This window comes from Pollicipes pollicipes, unplaced genomic scaffold (genome assembly GCF_011947565.3).
Source record: "Pollicipes pollicipes isolate AB1234 unplaced genomic scaffold, Ppol_2.1 Scaffold_4881;HRSCAF=5763_pilon_pilon_pilon, whole genome shotgun sequence".
NCBI classification, from domain to species: domain Eukaryota; kingdom Metazoa; phylum Arthropoda; class Thecostraca; order Pollicipedomorpha; family Pollicipedidae; genus Pollicipes; species Pollicipes pollicipes.
This window is the reverse complement of record NW_023596576.1, coordinates 41,110,385-41,131,065: the sequence shown is the minus strand read 5'-3', so window position 1 is coordinate 41,131,065 and position 20,681 is coordinate 41,110,385. Positions and strand designations below refer to the sequence as shown.

Genomic DNA, 20,681 nt, shown 5'->3' with positions numbered 1-20,681 from the left:
CATTACCAGAGCTATTTTGAAACTCTGCACTACAAATTATATTGAAATGCATAAAATTAATTTACTTTGAATGCCTTTAAACACTGAGTCCAAGTGGTGTTGCAATGCCTTCATTGCATGTACCTGGTGATTGTTTTCACAGCAAGATGTCTTTAGATGTCTTTGATTTCAAAATGTACACTCAAGGCTGCAGGTGCAAGATGTCAAAGTGCACATCACAGTAAACACCAGAAGCAGATTTCAAAGCCAAACACCAAATAAAATAATAACCCTTTGCAAGATGTACATCAAGTAACTCCCGCAGTTTCGTCATGCTGAACCGTCGTCCCTTGGAAACCCAGTCCACCACCCATGAGATACTCCCTAGGCTACAGGTACTGCAGGATTCCAAATTTCACCCAGTTAGCTGTCAAGGATGTCATTGTAAATTCATGCCACCCAACATCCAGCTTCTTGACTACCTCCATGCATCATAAGTATCTTCGAAGCACACAGAGCACTTACGGTGTCCTTTACCGGTGTTGTTTACCTTCCGGCCGACAATGTTTACGAAGAATGTCGGCTTAGGTCTGTAATGAGGACCGGCTAATCAGCTGACGACACGTCGCTGCCAGTCATGACCTAGCAGCCTTAAATTTTGACGCAAGTGAGTTCACATACAGGCCAACACACCCTGAGTTTTGTGCTTCTATCTCGCAGGGAGTCAAACTGACCCCCACCGCAGCGAATGAAATTCAGCCGTCCACGCGAGTGCGTGTCAAGACCTGTAGACCTCGATTAAACTAAAGCGGCTGAAGACCCTTTAGATCCTGGCCTGGCAAGGGAGGGACTGCAAGGACGACAAAAACTGTGGCCAACCCCATGCTCCGAGGCTACAGCGCCCACCAACATAACAACTTCACCATTTGATGCCGCTTGGTCCATAACCTGTTCTTTCCAGAACATAGCGACCTTGGGGTCAGATCAAATGAAACCAAAAAATGTTCGAAAAACGGGTAAACCCGTTTGCAAACGACCCCCTACCTATGAAATAACCCCGCGCCTATGGGACTGACCGGCACAAAGCCATAATTTCAGCACTGGGGTATACGATGCAATTGGTCGCAGAGGCTCTATGGCGTCGCCTGCCTCTAACCCAAGCAGGAAAGGCGGGCACCGCGGGGAGCCGAACCCCGTACCTCTGGTTTCCCAGACGCTCGAATGGGCACGGAGTGTTTGGGACTACAGCCCTTTCGACCAGCAGTGATCATTCTAGGGCTATCGAAAAATCGATATCGGATAATGTTGGGTCAGAACTATGTAGGCATGGGAGTGGGGGGGGGGGGGGGCAGTCGCCGGGCCTTATCCTGAGCAGGGACTCCCCTGGGGCGGGGGCGTACGATGGGCGCGCGATCGGGGCCCCCTCCACGGGGCCTCCCGGCCCACCCGTGGCAGGCGCACGCAGCATACCCCGGACAGGCAAGCCGTCACGAGGATTTACGATAAAGTGAGAAGGAGGATACGATTGTCTTATGGCACAAATCCTAGCTTTGTCGATGCGCAATATCCCCTAGCTGTAAGGCAATTGCCATGGCAATAGAAACAACAGTGGTCGGTACGTGCCACGACTGCTGACCCTTGCCGGACTATTTTGACGTCAATCGGTAGGGTCGTAATTCATATACAAAATCTGAATACTCCCTGCGTGGCTGAAAGGATACCAGAAATGCCAAAATTTTGCTCAAGCATTTCTTGAAGTTTTATACTCTGCATGATTCTGATCAAGACATCATATATTGGTGATATGGTAGCAATGGGTCGTCCTTATCACTGTTTTGTGGCGGGAGGCACTGTGAAGTCTTCGGGCTGGGAGCGCACTGAAGAGGTTTAGGACGGAATCTGCGTCCGTGCGTTCGGGGCTCTCTGTATTCAAAGTACTTGCTAATTGGGGAAAGTGGGGGAAACTCCACCGAGTGTTAACGCCATGGACGGGGGAGCCGATCGAAAGAGAGCTGTGATGACGGGTATTTCGTACGCCATTGACAAAGAAGCAGCTGGAGACGATCAGGTAGGTGGTTGAACCTTGCGTGGGACAGCAAAAGGTTCCAGGGGTGCCATGTTCCCCTATCAGTTGGGTACAGCATCTCCTGCCTCACAACTTGGAAAATATGGGTCAAATTTTGGTAGATACTAGTGATGAGTTTTAGAGGTAGACTTTGGGTAGTTTGCTCTGATTTGTCCCTCCCTTAACTTCGTGGGTATTTTGCAAAATTAACCACACCACTGGCTGAAAGGTAGGCAGAACACAGGGGTTTTCATTTAAAACACATTGGACACATCTTTTGAAAAGATTGTTTACAGACAACCCTTTAAACATGAACACATGTTTCTAAATTCAGGTATGACCCTTAACTGAATAGCAGGTAGTATCCTGCAAATTGTGTGTGTAGTATCAGGGCATGTTTGTGGAGGTCGAGTTGTCTCCTTCCCAGGTTACAATGATGGTATTGAAGACACCAATCTCAATGTCCTGCAATTTAAACATTTCTAGCCAATTGTGCATGTTTGGTGTATTGTTAGTATTACTGCATTTTAAAATTTACATTTCAAGCATAATGCTTAATTAACATTGCAAGTCTGAGGATATATTCCTCATTACATAATGCTATTTATTTATCCTCTCCTAATCTGCAAACCATATCAAATATGTCAACAAGTTGTTGTGGACAGATATAACCGTGCCTCAAATCACACAAATGTCATCTTACCTGTTTTCTAATTTTATAAAGCACATAATATTCTTGATAGTTCAATGCAATAACATTTCCCTAGTTTCTTGAAAGGCAGCCCCAAAATTGGAAGTTGTGCCTCTATCCCAAGATTCTGTTAAGATCTGTCATGCCTAGTTGACCATGCTGGCTGTTTTTTATAGACTCAAATGCAATTTTTGAATGCCTAGGCACCTTTGTCATGATTCAACTCACACTGGGCCACCTCATGCCAGTCCACAAACTCAGTCTACTGTGCCTGACATCTATATGACGTCATTGAGCTAACCCTGATGGTTTCATGAATTTACAGCCAAAATGTACTCAGATTTTTTCTGATGAGATTATGGTAACAGCATCATTCCTAGAGGCATTGGTTGTTACTCACTGAAAATGTAGGTGACCATGTGCCAAACTCAAATTTACTGTGTACATGGACTGACTTGGCTGTTGTGATGTGGCTGCTATGCATATGCAGCATGACATGTATTTTGCTGCAGCTTGGATGTCAATACGGCATTCTAGACCAGGATTGACACAGTTCAACCAGTCAGTAGCTCAGAGTGTGTCCAACAGGGCAAGTGACAACTGATATTTTGAATATCATACTGCATCAAGTATGGTTTATTCAAGGTCAAGGTTTGAGTCACTTAGCTTGTGAGTAGTTTTATATAAGGATTGAGATGAGCTAGTAGAGCAGTTGTTCAGGCTGTCATCCTTGTCTTGTTGTGGTATACATGCAACATTCCAGCCTGGGAACTCACCAGCCACCATCATGTGCTATGGGATCATCACAATGACTGGAAAATGCTCAGCTTTCAGCCCTGTACACATCATGGCTGAATGCTCAACTTATAACTGCTGGAGTTGCTGGGATTCTGATTCTGACAGCTGGGGAAGTAGAAATGGGAACAGCAAGATCAGACCTGTGCATGTTGTTGAGTCATGAGTCAAGATTCTGGGCAGAGCTTTTTGTGCATCAAATGGATCACAGCAGGCTTTGAAATGAAATCAGGCCTCTTGTTTTATCAGCTAATTACCATTAATTACCAACTCCTTAATTACCCCATTTGTTAAATCACCCACACCACCACCCACTTCTTGTTTTAAACCAGGCATAAGGCCTGGTTTACCAAGGTATCTAAACCAGATGTACCTGATAAGGTTGCTGACCTATGACAGGTCAAAGTCAGGCTGTGGCTGTTGGCAAAGGCAATATGTAGAGAATTGTTCAATCTGGTGTGGCAGGAGGGCATTGGACAAAACCATTCATCTCTGAGATAGTTTCTAACCAAAACAACAATTGTATTTTGGATTATAACAAATTCCAATGGCTGGGGCTCAGGTATAAAGGTCAGACCAAGGTCAGACCAACCCTGCTTTTTTACTTGAAAGCTTGATGTGGGGAGGAAGCTGTTGGTGCTCACTTTGAGTTTTTAAATGACAGGGACTGCAGCAGTCATCTTCCATGAACTATCCCAAGGTCAGAGTAGGTCAGTGGCCCAAGATGACCCAGATCATCATTTTGTTTTGGGAGCATCCTGCCTACCATTATCATTGACACTGATTCAAATGCAAAAATCAAAATATCATAGGATTTTGGGTCACCATCACCATCTATAGGTCAAGCAATGTCACTGACCTTAAATGAGCACCAGTGACATTATGCTTAAACCAGGCATCTTGGCTCTAGGCAGTTGCATGAAGAGGTGTGGATGTGCTTGGTACACCAATCTGGAGTTTGACCCTGTTTAATCTTATTTGACCTGAAGGTTATGACCTAGGAACCTCAATTTTGTACACAAGTTAGTTCATATACAGTCCAACATACCCTGTTAATTTTGTGTTTTTATCTTCAAGTTTATGAGATTTCAGGGGAGTCAGATTATCCCTACCCCCACCTACCACCCAACCAAGCAAAGGATATGTAACCAGCCACCCTGGCGCATGTTAAGGTCATGCAACTGATTATTTCTTTAAATGATGCCACTGGAATCTACCAAATTTTTTCCAGAATTGAGCTACATCTCCTTGGGTCAGAATCTTAGCTGAAAATCATAGGAGGATGCTTGGAGTCAGACTAAGAATCTACTGATGAGTTGTGGTCCCAAGTCAGATTGCCTTCCGCTGAAGCACAATCAAGCATATGTGCACTGTAGTGACACAACATGTTGGGGGTAAACTTATGATGGCTGAAGAAACCTTTATGACTTCATGCTCCCACCTGACCTCTTGCAACATAGAAGCTGACAGACATGAGGAGACTGCCAAGGATTTTGTTGGATTTGTGGTAGTTGCTTGATGTTGCAAATCACTCTGAGACCCAGGTTTTTTGTGCAAAAGGGCAGGAAAAGAACAAACTACATTAAGTTTTAAAAATACCAGTGTTGAGTTGAGATCGATAGGCAGTTTGTATTGTGAACTACCATTCAAGATCCATTTCAACATCTTTGTCCAAATGATCTGCCAGGAAGAGGGCTCCTTCACTGAAATCCATTTATGCTGAGATTCCATCTATTCATCTGTGGTGTAGCATCTGCACATTTGTCTACCGAACATTTATTTCCGAGACGACGTCAGGTATGTGGTGTGGGCTTTCCAGGAGGCGTTCCAGCGCTACCTGCAGAGCGTGCAGAACATCTGCGCGCTGCTGGCCGCCGGTGTCGCGTCCGGCGCCGACGTCGCCCAGATGATCGCCCTGGCCAGGCAGTGTCTGGACCGCGTGCAGCACATGGCAGACGCGCTCGGGGGAAACGCGGCCATCGCCAGAACAGGTGCGCGGGGTGCCGGTGGTGGCGCGCTGTTCGAAATCTGCGATGATTTGCGGTACTTTGGCTATTCAAGTACTCGCCAATACGGAATGATGTCTGGGGAGTCGATTCATTGTGGTCGCGTTTTTTTTGGACGGGCTTGATCAAATAGCGTTTTTTCTGGTGTCTTGCGAGAAAATGCTTTCGGCGACCTTCAGAAATAGATTTCTTCCAATCAGGTTTCTTATTCTGTACAGTTCGCCAAAAGAAATTTGTTAAGCACCCATTTAGTCATAGTAATAGGTTGAGGAAGATAATTTTAAGCCCTTTTTAGGGTTTAGTGCTCACCTCTGCAATCAGATTGCATTATTTCAAATGGCATAGGCAACAAAGCGCATATGCATGTATGTTACAGGGCAAGTTTAGAGTAACCCAATCCTTTCTCCATGCTGGGAATGGTACTTCTTCCCCCCCCCCTTCCCTCCTCATCCCAACATCCAGGCCTCACACGGTCTCATTGTGATGACGCGTGATGTATTCGCACTTCCAGGGGCAGGTTCATGAGCAAAAGGGAGGGAGTTTTGTCGTGCCGTCCGCGTGGGTCAAGCTTAAGAGGTTGTGGAAGTAATGTAATCATGCCAGTTTGGGCTATCACAATGTTCTGGCAGTGAAATGCGTGAAATTTGCCTAGCATGCTGAGATGTCAAAATTGCATATGCAGAGGCAGTTCCAGGGAAGCCGGTGAAGCGAAGATAAAACAAGATTTTGAGACCTTCTCTTGAGCCAGATGGTTAGTTTTTCTCTTGTTCTGCCCGTTGGCATGTGCACCGCCACTGATGCTATTTCGGGGGGGGGGGGGGGGCGGGGCTGAACGTGTATGAAGGAAAGCATTGTCAGACAGCATGGGCTGAAGCAAATGTTTCCATTCTCACTTTTTACGGCGGCTGTGGTTGTTACTATCATCGTTAATTTATTATTGCAACATTATTTTGGAAAAGCGCCGGCAGCGCACCGATTTAACAGCCCGTTGGAAGCCAGGGGGCCCGGTTCTGTTCGCCGTCGTTCCGCTTGAGTGAGGGGCAGGTGACGTCATATAGCCTAAACTGCTGAGTATGGCGTGAAGCCCCAATGACGCATTGGCATGACTTGGAATGTCGAGCGAAACGTAGCCAGGTTGGAATCAGGGGTGTTTCATAGCAAATGCATCTTTTTAATGGTGCGTCATGAGTGCGCATGAAGTCATATGCACGTTAAAGATATATCCGTGGATGACAACGGAAAGTCTTATGCACGTAAAACGTAAATCCGCGGATGGCAATGCTTGAACATTTTGATATGCATGGCTCCAGCCTTTCTCGTTTCCACTGGCCTCGGCTGCAGCTTTCGGGCAGCGCGCCAAAAGTTCCGCGCGCCGTGCAACGGTTTTGCAGCATCTCGCCATGGCGGATGCAGCATGTCATTTGCTGCGCGTGGGTGGCCGTTCATTCGTGTGCAGCATTTGCTGGTCACCGCACGTGGGTGGCCGTTCATCCGTGCGCAGCATTTGCTGGTCACCGCACGTGGGTGGCCGTTCATCCGTGCGCAGCATTTGCTGGTCACCGCACGTGGGTGGCCGTTCATCCGTGCGCAGCATTTGCTGGTCACCGCACGTGGGTGGCCGTTCATCCGTGTGCAGCATCCGCCAGCACGTCATCATTTGCACCTTCAGACGAAGGCCGACAATGGGAGAGAGGCGGGGCAGACGATGAGCTGCGGTGTTTATGATCGAAATGTCCCAGTGTTGGCTTGATTTATATCGTGCTATGGGATGGAATTATGATATTGATGTTTTCCTCTCAAATGTTTGAAAAGTATTCTGTCTTAAGAACACCCCGCGGAGAGGAGGAGGAGACGTTAAAAGGGAGCGTTAAGCAGTCACTTTGGCAGCTGATTTGTGTAAACCTGCACAGCATCTGGCCAGCAGATCTTGTGTGGCTACCGCACTGTCTGTTTTGTCTAGGATTCCTACTGAGGCTGTTGGCAAAACCTATGGACTGATGTGATCGTAACATTTTTCCAGCTTATAAACCATGCTAGGAATCACTGCCGCATTGCTAGCATTGCATTGGTAGGACCGAATAACTTGTGTTTTAAGTTCCCTTTTAAGCACTCCTGAGCGTGCTTCTGACGCTTCTTGTATGTTATAGGATAGTTGCATTTTTGATCGCGTTTTTACTTGAAGCCATTGCCAGGCAAGATTACCGGAGAAGTTCTAGAAGCAGTCAGCTGAAGATGACACTGTACCTCCTTAAACCTCCATTCCTGCACCTGCCAGTGCAAAACGGATGACGTGTGTTGTTTTTTAAGGTGTTTTTTGAATTGTCAAGCTGGTGCGGAATCCACTGCCCTTTGTAACATGTCTATGTCCACGAAACACGCGATATTACAACTTTCTAACCACACTTCATCCCTTCCCCAGTATTGCTTGGGCGATTTCTTGGAATTAACGTATAAGAATAAAGCAACTACGGTTGTCAAGTTAAGCCCCGGAACGACGAAGTCAGCCCAGTAGATCCGTCATCTTAGAAATGTGATCTTGACCCCACTCATGGAATCCCAAGCGGAAATCATCGCATGAAAATACAGTCAAAGGAACAGTTCAACATTTGAAGGCGTTGAAGGGAGTGTTTCACATTTAAGTGTGGTCTTGAACTGAAAGAACCATCTTGAGGACCTTTCGGTGCAGTTCATAGACCTGTCCTTAAGACCGAAGCCCCTCTAGCTTCTCAACGGTACGCCGGCGATTTTTTTTTGGGGGGGAGAGTATTTTAAGGTCACCAAGGCGATCATGATGCCACAATGACGTCACTCAAATTCTGGCATTTGATAAGCCATGCGACGTTCAAGGCTGAGAAAAAGAATATCGCAGACAAGCCGCACATATCTGGCATTCGTGAGCACGATTTCCAGATAAAACGAGTCAGTTGGCTCTCGATCAATGTGGTGCAAGGTGCGGTGGCATAATCAAACGACGTATTGAGGAGCATGTTCACTTAACAGGGGAATCTTGTTGTCTAGAGCAGTCTTTTAAGTGCAGAAACTGCTCTAAATGGCAAAATTTCACTACTTGGTAAATATTCTCTACGATATGTAATCGTTTGGCATCGCAATGGAACGTTTTTATGGGGCCACATGCGTTGCCAGAGTTGTGCGTTAGGTTTGCCGCTGTAGCGGACGCTGCGGCTTACTTGCATTACTTCCATGCGCCGCGAGGTAGCGTTGTTTTATTTAATAAATTAAATGCACTAGCGTTATGTGCGTGTACCTTGCCCCTTTCTAGTGGTTTTCTCGTATATTTTTCCGTGATGGTATGTTCCGTACTTGCGTTTGTATTCTCGGTCACGATGGTATTCGTAAATGATTCGATTCTCCGCCGCATGTCCGTCATATCCAGGAGTGGCCTAATTGCCTGTGTTATTGATCGCAAAATGCGGTCTGCGTTCGAATGGGAAGCGAAAGGTGACTATCTACCAATTGTCTTCTATAAGTGGAACATTTGGTGTTTGATTACCGCAAACACAAATGTTTTATCGAATTTTGTCTTGATCCCGAGTGCCATGCAGCTAATGAGGTGGAATATTTGCGTGATGTGTCTGATGTCATTGGTGTCTGGGTAACTTCAGGAAGGCAGCGCGTCATAGTCTGCACAAATTTGCACGCGTCAAGCGCGAAGCGAGATGGTTTGAAGTCTTGTCGGGAACATGACCCGAACTGCAGGGAATGATCATTAACCCGGTTATCTCAATTCAAAACCCCACACAACTGTGAAAGTTTCGACAAGTGAACACAGAACATGTAAATGCACCCGGTCCCAGCTTGCGGCACAACTGGCACTGATCGGCGCGGGAGCCCCGCCACACAACGCCATGGGCATGACGCCAACCTCCACACAAGTTATGGATACTTGCCCCCCCCCCCCTCCCGTGTCTACCGGTGACTCAAGTAAGTGGTGGACAAACGAACGAGGACTTGGAATCTGCATCATACACGCTCATGGTGTGTGTTTGCGATCGTCATGAAAGCCGAGCACTCTGTCTGCATCGCCGAGTATTCAGAACCCGCCACTGTCCGTGGCGTCTGCGTGTGGCACTGTTCTATCTCCGCCGCGCCTCGGCACGAGTCCGTGCTGGGACGACGGCGCGTGGCGGCCGTCTGTATATCCGGGGCGCGGCACCGAGCGGCCAGCCCGGTCGCCTCCCGCGCCGCGGAGGCCGCCGTGGCCCGCGCGCCGCCGCACCGCCCGGCCTCCCGCTGCCAGACGGCCGGCGCTCAGGGCGACCACGTGACGTGTCGGACGGCAGCTGCGACGGCCCGCTGCCCGCGCGCGCTTCCTGTGGCGATTGCGACCGCAGTGTGGTGATGGTGCTGAAGTGACCGCAGTGTGGTGGTGGTGCTGAAGTGACCGCAGTGTGGGGGTGGTGCCGAAGTGACCTCAGTGTGGTGGTGGTGCTGAAGTGACCGCAGTGTGGTGATGGTGCTGAAGTGGCATCGGTGCGACACGGACGCAATGCCATTCTCGGTGGCGTCATTGCGGCTGGCTCTTTCGGGGAAAGGTGATATGGCATGCACAGTGATATTCATATGAGTGCCCGCCCGTGTTTGCGCTTATTTCTAAAAAGTTGTCGACTAGTCGGCTGGCTGGCTAGCCGCCGACCGAGCGGCAACGCGCAGGGAGCCATTAGCTAACCCGACTAGCCGGCTGAGGGGTTTGATCTGTCACAAAATGCATGCGTACGGTTCGAGCTGGGAATTTTGTAGGCATATAGATACACTCCGATACCCTATAACCACGAGTGCAGATTCCTTCAGGGGTTCAATGGTATCCAGATATTTTAGCTGTCGGGGTTTTTTCGCGACACCAAGGCACGTTAGCGCAATCCTTTAGGTTTTTCAGCGACACATTCACTGTGACGTGATTAAAGCACATTTGCGCAATCCTTTGTACCAGAAGAATATTACTTACTGCAACCGTGTCAAGTTTGAAATTCAATCGGATATAAAGACGGAGAATTAGGAACCATTTGTTGAACTTAAAGAGGTCAAAATGTTATGATTTCTGATGGCAGTTTTCCAGCATTAACTCTTTCCAAAGACTAGTGGGATGCAGGGGTGTTAATTTTCTGAAGTCGGTTGTGAACTTACTTATCTGAACTTACACGGAATTTTTAGCCGTAGATATGTCGGCAACTGGAATAACAGGATGGGTATAGGCTGGTGATGGTTAACAGACGACTGTCTCAAAGAAATAGAGCAACCCGCGCTTTGTTGTGAATTCCTTGTTGCTTAGTCTAATATACTCGCGATTATTTCATGCCATCCGCATACAAATGGTCATGGACTTGTGATACCGTCCCGTGCTATTTCAGAAAAAAATCATTTTATGATATGCCTGCTGTGATTGCGTGAGAACACTTAACAACTAAGCGACGAGCGTTCGGCCCTGCCTCACGATCGCAGCTGGACTCAGCTGATTTGCCAGAGTCAGTGTCTGATCAAGCCCGGGAGATGCGTCTTTGTATGCGGAAACGGACCACCGAAGACCGGCTTTCGCTATCGCGATACGCCATTACGGAACATTCTGGAGACAGCCGATCCCCGGAACGACGGTCCGCGTCCACGGCCGTGTCGAGTGTCTTCCTCCCCCTTCGACCCGGCGGCTGGTGCCGGACCATGCCCGCCAGGCCCGGAAGTGAGGCCCGGCCGGGGCCAGATCCCCGGGACGACGGCCACGTGATCGGGGCGCCGCGCTGTCAGGCCAGCGGCGGAAGGATGAGCGTGGCCACATGGGTCTGGGCGTGTCCTGGACAGCGGACAGTCCGTAAATAGAGTAGTAAGATGTATGCCTTGTGTGGCATTGGAAGAACAGGCTCGCGGCCGATTTTCGGCGGGCTTATTTTGTATAAGCAGAGCCGTCAGCGATAGAGCTGATGCCGCTCTGGTGAATTTGCGGGATCAGATTGGTGCGTGGGGTTAGTTCCGATTCAGGATATGAGCAGCACGGCAAGATTTTGGGCTTCTCCAGTTGCGGTTTGCACAAAATATTCATACATACATACATGCATACAAAAAATATGTATTCGGTATTTGCTATGGATTCTACCTAGATTCAGCGAAAACTCGGCCCATTCCGCTGTCGATTCCAAATCCATTCGCAGTCCTCCACCAATCAGTGGTCGAGCACGATGCTGACCTGGGTGATGTGTAATGCGAGACCGCGTAAACGGCGTCCGCGTGTGACAAAGCGCGTCTTGGATCCAATAACACGTGCCAGACGCAGTCGGACAACCCTCGCGTGTGCGATAGGCGCGGCGATAGCAGACAGAGAGCTGTGGGTTGTAATTATTTGAACAAAGGTGCTGCAAGTTATATCCTTCTTGGACATGTGATGAGGGATATCAATGTAACCTCTGTGCGCGGGGCTGCAAAAAACATTGTTTGCAAACGGACCAACCATGGACCTTGTCAGGGGTAGTAATCTCAATCGAGGAGATCGATAGCTTTGTAGTGATTCATAGCTCGGACAATCGTGTCCAAAACATCGTAAATAATGTAAACAATTGGGCGGGATATTCGATCACCATAAGCAGCACTCAACGCCAGTACATTTCTTATGATTCTCACCAGGTTCCAGCCACAGTACCGCGTTTTCATGATCGGTTTAGAGATGACGATATTGACTGCTTGCCGATCGCTTTCTGGTAAGCGTTTTGAGGACAGACAGATTTGAGATCTGTTGGCAGGTTGTGGCTGGTCCATTCACCTTTACTGTGCCGTTTGTTGCGCGTATTCGTCTGCTCTTGATTGATGGGATCTGACATGAGTCTTAAAAACGCCCCAAATCGGGTGGATACGTGGCTTGAGCCCGAAAGCAGGTGGTAGTCTGCACAGCCTTTTAAGTTCAAGTAAGAAGGGCTTAATGCTAGGTTATCTGTCCCCGGCTTTGCTCGTAATGAGTCATTACCGCCCATGTTTCAACGGTAGTGCGTCACTGGGGTTGGCACTTTGCGGAATTAATGGGGAGTGGCGACGTTTGAGCTCGATAGATAGTGAAACAAACAGTCCTTAGCGTGATGCACTTTCACACTAATCATCGTCTTTGAGGTACTTTAATTTATCGGCCCACCAACACATGGTAGACGTTGTATCGGCAATAGCGTTCAATATTGCGCACAAAACAGTTTCCCTCCAACCTCACGTAAAGGTAACACTGTTGTGAATGAAAACTACACAATGTTCTTGTGGTCAGCGGTCGTGTGCCCCACGTTTACTCTGGGCTTCCAAGGGTTCATTCATGCGTGCAAACTACAGTTGGAAAACGTCTTTCAAATATGTCGAGGCCCATTTATGTAATCGATTCTCTAGGATGTACTTAACAGGTGTGCACTTCTACCAAATTCAAGCTTCTAACAGCTGTTATTGTTAGCGCGGCGCGGTCACGATGGTATTGCGCGCCAGTATTTTTCCACATTGCGTACGTTAGCTCCGATTGTCGATTCGAAGTTTGCATGTGGATAGTATTGGTGCAGCCGGGACAGTTTGGGGTAGGAGCCTATGTACCCAGATGGTGCCCAGGACCAGGCATCGCAGGATTATTAGGGCGGGAGCGAACGGCGTCAGGCCGGTGAATGATAGTTATTGAATGCGTTTTCGTGTCAGTATATGCGCAGTATTATTTGACTCTAGCTGAAGTAGCCGTGGGTATTGTCATAAGGGGATAGGAAGCTTGGCTTTCCATGATTAATGCCGTTTTTAATGCCGAATTCGGTGGTAATTGCTTTTAAATGCTTTTTTCCCCGGGAAATGGCTTCATCCGCACGAAGTAACGTTCCAGATTGTGGGTTAATGTCACGGCGGGATTTCTACAACACCACTTGACGCGTTGCTGTACATCTCCAACACACGCAGCTCAACGCGTCTGGCGCCTAAAAACCAGACCTTTCTGGTTATCGCATTACTGAGATGCACTTTCCTGGGACCGTTGGGTACAGAAATACGTCATTTGCTCGTAAGTTGATGGCATGGTTAGTGGTTTGCTCTTAAATGAATGAAGTTAAGTGACTCGCAATGTAGTATTGCACAGTAGACTTAATGCAGTATTGACCTGCGTTTACAATTATTAAGCGCTTCCGGCGTTCAACGCTATTACCAAGAGAGTGAATTTCATGAACCAGTGGCGTAGCTTTAGCAGTACTTGGATTATTTGCAGCTGAAAAACATGCAAACGGCTTCACTTCATTATTTTTTTTTGGGGGGGGGGTGTGGCACAATTCGTTTAAGCCCATTAGGTAGTGGACAGTCGTTTCGCGGGTCAAAAGGTTCCAACGTTGGTGCGCGCGTAACGTCGACTGATGTAGTCTACATACTAAAACATATAAATTGTTACGACATGAACGGCCACGTATGGCGCGCACGTCTTAAAACTCCCGTTGATGTTGTAATTCTGGGACTTCCATGAGCGTCCGGCAAAGGGCCCCACATGGCAAAGCGTTTGGCGGCCTGCATGACGACCTGCCATGTAGTCCGCCAAACGCTAGCTAATGCCTGCCTGTTCATTAGACCACTGTTCATGAACAGCGGCCGCGCGGCGTCGCCCCAGTGGAACCCAGCCGGGTCTGCCGCCGATTGTTGATGCTTGTGCCGGGGCCCGACGTGCACCGCGCCGTCCTGGAATGTCTGCCGGTTACTGCCCGCTGCCGGCCCAGGGGGGCCCGGCGGCCGAGCAGCCGATGATGGAGCGGTCGGTCCAGATGTCGCTCGACACGGCGGTGGCTGTCGCGCCGCCGCCGAGCGCGGCCTGGTGCGACAGGCGCGACCCCAGCTCATTCGGCTGCTCGCGGCGGTGTTTTGCCGGCAGGAACCACAGCGGGTGATCAGCTCGAGAGCTTCCAGCCCTGAGCGGCGCTATAGATGGCGGTGAGGAGTCTGACCCGAGAGGTCCTGACCCGCCGTGGCCTGGCCGGACCTGACGACCTAATCTGTCTCCAGGCACAACAGCTGACGCTAGGGTGGCGTTTCCGGTAGCTGGGACGGTTTCACGCAGCCTGATCTGCCGTGACTTGGCCACGCGCCGAGCCGCAGCGGGGCCCGGCTGGACAGACGTCAAGGGCGCTGGGACCTGACCGGGCCGGACCTCTCCTCACCGGGTCTGGCCTCGCCCGCAGCGCCGCTGGAGGAGGAGGAGGCGCTGCAGGGGCGAGAGCAGCGGCTGCCTGGCCCGCTCGGCAACGGCGGACTCGACGCCGAGTCAGCCTGGAGCACGTACCGGGCCGCCTCGCTCTGCGAGCCCTCGGCGCCGGCGCTGTGCAGCGACACCGAGTCGGACTCGGTCGAGGACAACTGTTCGGCGGCGCCGGGCCTCTACGGCGAAGCGGTCGACTCGGACGAGTGCCACTCGATCGAGGACAACGCGCAGGTGCTCGCGTCCGGCGCCGAGGCGGGGCTGGATGCTCCTTCCCAGGTGATGCTCGTCCCGAATGTGTGCGCAACGAGCCATCTTCAGTAGCTTAGCTAATAGCTTAGCTAAAAGCGTGACAATGTCGCAGCGTTGGGCCTTTGTCTAGGCTCGGGGCGGTCGCACGCTGCGGATTGATGGTGCAGCGGTGGCGCGGCCCGTGGTATGTGCTCAGCTCGGTGGCACCCGCCTGGCGTCATTGTGTGTGATGTGTTAGCGCAGTCCGCTCGTCCCAACCTGCGTGGCCTGGCGTCCGTTTGGATTTGGCAACCGATGGGGCCGTCGCTCGATGTGCCGGGTTCCGTACACTTTGCAAGTGAAGCGCGCGCGCTTGCCATCCAAGGCCAGCGACTCGGTTGCCATGGCGATGACTTGTGGCACCGCGACTCGGTAGATGCGGGCAAGGGAAGGATTCAGGCATGTGAGCGATTTGGACGCATCACGGGAAGCAAAACTCTGTGGTTTATAGCTGATGAAATGTCTGCTCTAGCCTGAAGCGACACTGAGATGTGCCAGGTGTCCTCAGCTCTCATTTCCGTGGTGCCCGTCCTTCCTACCAGGGTGGAAGGCAGGCGACGCTAATGGCCTCAGCAACTGAGTGCGCCGTAAGGCCCCAATAACACACACTTAGCTTTCATTTAAGTCTTCGCATGTTTTTGCGTACCATGTAAGCACTCTCCTTCCTCAGTAAAGTCTTAAGAATGGCACTCATGTCAATGACTTTTCATGACATGTCAATGGCAGTCAATGACATTTCATGTTATCGAGGGTTTTTGCTGGCGAAGACGGCGCCAACGAATCCACTGGTGGATTGGCGTCCCCCAGACGTTTGCAGGGGCGAATCCCAGCCTTCCCAGTGAGCACTCGATTGACGATAAGATGCGTCCTTTTGCCCGGTGACGCACAACAAACAGACAAATGAACAGAGCCCGTCGGGGGTTCGCTGAACATGTCCGGTCTGTGGTGCCGGCCGGCCGGGGCTCTGTTTGGCCTCGCGCGCCGCCGTTCCTGGTTCCGCCTGCCGGCCCGGCCGCCGCGTGACGCGGCGGGGCTGGCGGCTGTGTGACGCGACCGTATCGACCGGTCTCTCGGCCGCGCCGCACAGGTGTCCGTCTCGGGCCGGACGTCAGTCTGGTGTCTGTGCGTGGCCCCGTCGGCCGCCTTCTCCACCCGCTCTACCCGCTCCGCCCGCTCCGCCCGCTCCGCCCGCGCGCCTCCCGCCGGAGAGCCGAGCTCTGACCACGCACGGACCGGCGTCGACGCCGAGCGCTGCGCCGCCGGGCCGCGACCGGACGCGGAGCGAGGGGTGTGCGCGCCCTGCGCCGTCGGCAGCGACCCACCGCAGTACCCGAGTCGCCAGCAGGCCCCCATCTCGCGCAGGCGGCGGGTGGCGGACCCGCAGGTGCCGTCCTCTCCGTATGCCCCCCCCCCCCCCGGACCGCGCACGTGCTGACGACCGTCACCTCGTCCGGCAGCGGGACCCGTCTTCGGCGGAGAACGGCGAGCTCGACGGCGGCTACTTCGCAGCAGATATCGTACATCAGCGCGTACCCATCACGAGCCCAGTCGGTAAGCGCGCCCGGACACCAACACCATGGTGCTTATTAACAGGCCACTTGATGGGTCGTGGGCAACCCGCCAGCTCTGGGTGCCCTCAGCTCGGTCTGTCAGTGTGACGAAAACGGGAGAAATGGAGAGGGCTGGCGACTGGCACGGGGGTTACTTGGAAGGGGCGAAGTTTTGGGCAGACAGCGAATCTCATGTTAAAACAACAACAAAAATGTTAAAACAAGAAGTGTATTTTATCGACAACACTGGAAGAGAATTTACAGACTAAATCTCTTTTTGGAAATGTGATGGGGTAAGTTGTTTTTTTGACTGCTTCTCCTGCACCGCGTTTTCGCGTCCCCCGCGCGACACTGTCGCAGCAGTGTTGGGCCAGAGCGGGAGCACCGGCGGCCGCCTGCTACATGACCCCATTCCCCAACCCAGTCTGCTAGCACACCTCGTGTGTATCCTTTTGAAGGGCTGTATTAAGCCCCCCGTGAGCGTCGCGCCGGGGCCGCAGCGCGGTCCGCGCGGCGGCGACCCCGACTTCGGGTCGGCGTTCGGCGGCCGGCGTGCCCGCAACACCTGGGATCGATACGGTCGTCTCGCTGAGTCACACCGGTGCGTGTCGGCGCGTGCTCCGCCGTCCCGCGGCTGTCGGAGAGCGGGTCAAAAACATCGGATGCTGTCCACCGGCGCGGTTTGGAGCGCGGCGCCAGCTGGGAGAGCCGAGGACGGCCGGTCTGTGTCTGAGCTGCAGCCGGCCGCCGGCGGGCCGTGTTCACCTGTACGGCAGCCTGGCCGTCACAGGGTCGCTCAGGACGCGATGTACCCCGTGGCTGCCGGCGGACACCAGCTGGGAGCGGCGACTTGGCGTGCCCGCTGACTGCACGCGTGCATCATGGCTGTCCCGTGTCGTGCCATGCCGTTCGACCCCGATGTCCATTACGTCACACCGTCAGCAGCTCGTGAGATCGGCAGCAATACAGACGAGTTCGGGCGGCTGATGGGACCGGCCGCGGCCCGTCTCCGAGCCCCAGTGACGCGCTCCGCTGGCCGCCAGACGAGCTGGACCCGGCCGAGGAGCAGTCGCCGCTGGAGGCGGCCCGCCGCGAGAATGAGCGCCTGCTGGCCACCTATCCGGCCCGCATACAGCGGAGTCCGCTGCACGTGCAGCACAACCTCAGGTGAGCGCGCGGCGGGGCGTGGCCTCTGGGCACTAGCCCGAGGCGAGACGGCGTGTTTGGAGTCGCTGCGCGTGGCTTACGATTCGCTGGGTAGGAAATTCACCTCAGTGTGACAGTCTTTCTTGTGGGTGCCGGTGGTGTAGTGGTTAACGCGTTTACGTTAAGCGCTGCGCGTCCTGGAAACCAGAGGTACAGGGTTCGATTCCTCGCGGTGCCCGCCCTTCCTGCCAGGGTGAGAGGCAGGCGACGCCATATAGCCCCAGCAGCTGAGTGCGTCTTAAAGCCCCAATGGCGACGACGACGACGACAGGTGTTTCTCACCTCACACATCGGGTCACTACACGGCCCTCGTAATGACGTCAGGCGGGTCAGGTTCGCGCCCCCTGCCTGCGCTTACAGCACAGGCCGAGTCCGAGCGTCTCTAATGACGCATACTGACGCGCGTGACGCCAGTGACTGTGCCCCGGAGCCGATCCGTGACTGCCGCCGCCCGCCGGCAGGCTGGAGCTGCAGCGAAGGCTGACCGAGAACCGTCAGATTGCTGTCATGAAGCAACAAGCCTGGCTCAAGAGGCGGGACGAGGCCCGGCAGCACCACGTGCAGATCGCCAAACGGTGAGGCCCGCCGGCTGACTGGAGGCGTGTGGCGCAGAGTCGCGGGGCGCGGCGCTCAGTCACGTGGCGGGCGCCCCGGCGCGCGTCACGGCACGTGCGGCGCCGAGGGCGTGGCTGCTGGTCCGGTCCTTGTCGGTGGCGCGCATGTTTTGGCATCGTGGTGTCAGGAGGTGCCGGTACTGCGAGCGCGTCGCTGCGGTCGATAGCTGGTATCTGTGTACTCTGCCCGCTCCCCCCCCCCCCCCCCATCCTCCCGTCCACCCGCTCTCAGCATGTCGGCCGAGCACGAAACTGTGACTCAGCCGCGTAGTCAGTTTCAAGTACGGCGCAGCTGCCATGGGAGTTGTGGCGACGTGTTATCTCTGGACAAGGCTGTGAAGAGATCGGTCTAGAAGTCTGTGAAGAGACCAGCCCAGAGAGATGCCCCAGAGAGTTGGGTGTTGCACTTCTGGAGGGCTCCAGTGGTGTGTTTCGGGCATCCATTTGGACCGGGCACTTCTCCCAATATGATTGTTGATCGACGCCACTTCAAATCTCCGTCTCCTCCTCCGGCAGCGTGTTCAGCGTGGCGGAGGGCAGCGTGGCCACGCCGGAGGACCTGCAGAAGCAGACGGCGTTCGCGGACATCCTGCAGTTTGAGCAGACGCGCGCCTGGACCAAGCAGCTGCACCACAGCCTGGACGAGGCACCGGACGACCCGCGGGCCGTCGAAAACGCCCTGCTGCACATGTTCCTCGAGAAGTCGCACCCGCTCTCCAAGCTGCGCCAGCGGCTGCAGTACTCGCTCTTCTGCAAGATCAACCCGCTGGTGGAGCAGCACGCCCACCTGCTGGAGACGGTGCAGGTGCCCCTGCGGGGCGCGGCGGCCGGCCGGCGCGCCGATCCGGACTCGCGCCAGCAGGCGGACGCGGCGCGGCAGGTCCGGGAGACTCCCGGGCCGGGCAAGGAGGCCGCCGGCGACGGTGACGCCGCGCGACGCGTGCCGAAAGGTCACCCGGAGGAGGCGCCGGAGCGGGCGAGCCGTGCTAGCGAACTCCCTGGAGGCGGGGAGGAGGCGGCGTCGGGACGGACCGAGGCCGACACGCTGCTCTGGCCGTCGCTGCCCGCACTAGACGACAGCGACGAGTGTCCGCAGCAAACCGAGGCCTTTCGTCGACACCTGTGGAACGTCGTGTCCGGTAGGTGCCGCCGTGCTGGGCCTGGGACGCAGCGGCTGGCCGGGGCCGGGTGGGTGGATAGTCCGGCGGCGCGTGTCGACAGGTGGTGGCTGCCACTTGCGTAAGTGATTGTGTGGTAACATGCCCAGTAGCCACGTGCAATGTTGCGACTGGCCTGCCGTGGCGTGGCATTCGTGCCGGCCCCAGTGGTGCGGGATACTCGCGCTCAGTGTGTGACGAGGAAGTGTGGCCTCCGACGCGGCTTCGCTGGAGTCTGAGGCGCGGCGTGTGCGGTCCGCGGGCGCCGAGTGAGTGCTGACGCCCGGCCCCGTCCGTTCCGGCAGAGACGCAGGAGGGTGTGCGGCTGCTGGTGGCGCTGGCGGCTGCTGTGCACCCGGCGCTGGCGCCGCCGCTCAGCCGGCCGGTCGTGCAGCGGCTGCTGTTCACGCCGCTCTGGCCGCACCTGCTCGTGCTGTTGCGGCTGGCCCACCTGCCGCAGGAGCGGCGGCTGGCGGCGGCGCTGGCGCGGCTGCGCGCCGCCGGTGAACGGCCGCCGGACGCCGACAGCCGCCGCCTGCTGCGCCGCATGCTGCTGGCCTCCAGCCCGGCCGAAAAGTGCCGGCTGCTGGTGGAGCTGGTGCAGGTGCTGTGCAGCACGCCCGACGGGCCGGGTGGCGCCGACCTGCTGCTGCCGCGGCTGACGGCGCTGCTGGTGCACTCTGGTGCGCCGCAGATGCTCTCCGAGATGCACTTCATCTCCGAGTTCACGGCCGACGGCGAGCTGCAGGGCGACCAGAGCTACTGCCTGACCTCGCTGCAAACGGTGCTGCTGTACCTGTCCGAGCAGTAGTGGCCGCCCGGTTAAGCGCGGAGTGGCCAGCCCGCCCCGGGGGAGCGCGAGTGGCGGACCGTGCCGGATCTCCCCACCAGCGCGCTGCTCTGACGGGCTCACCGGGAGCCCTTGGGGATCTACTGAGAGCTGCACCCATCGCTGTGCGCCTGATTCAGTGCTGCAGTCGTGTTTTTGACGACTTTTGCGCGGCCACCTCACTCGTCGCGGGTTACGTCATGGACGTAGCTGTGTGCAACATCGTGCTTTTATGCTGGGCTTTCACGCGATTTGCAGTTGTGCGTAAGCTGCATTATCACTGAAGACGGTTTTCGCACGTTGAATATTCTCTACAATAT

General features: G+C 53.8%; 1 protein-coding gene across 1 annotated transcript; it reads left to right on the top strand.

The window, feature by feature from the left end:
• Nucleotides 1-1,862: 1,862 nt before the first annotated feature.
• LOC119100388 (VPS9 domain-containing protein 1) lies at nt 1,863-20,343 on the top strand. The gene is made up of 10 exons (XM_037223486.1): nt 1,863-2,047; nt 5,350-5,521; nt 14,698-14,993; nt 16,463-16,556; nt 17,599-17,722; nt 18,223-18,336; nt 18,892-19,514; nt 19,838-20,000; nt 20,137-20,164; nt 20,227-20,343. Exons 1-10 carry the CDS (start codon nt 1,964-1,966, stop codon nt 20,341-20,343), a joined length of 1,815 nt encoding a protein of 604 aa, XP_037079381.1. The 5' UTR covers nt 1,863-1,963.
• The last annotated feature ends 338 nt before the right edge of the window (nt 20,344-20,681 follow it).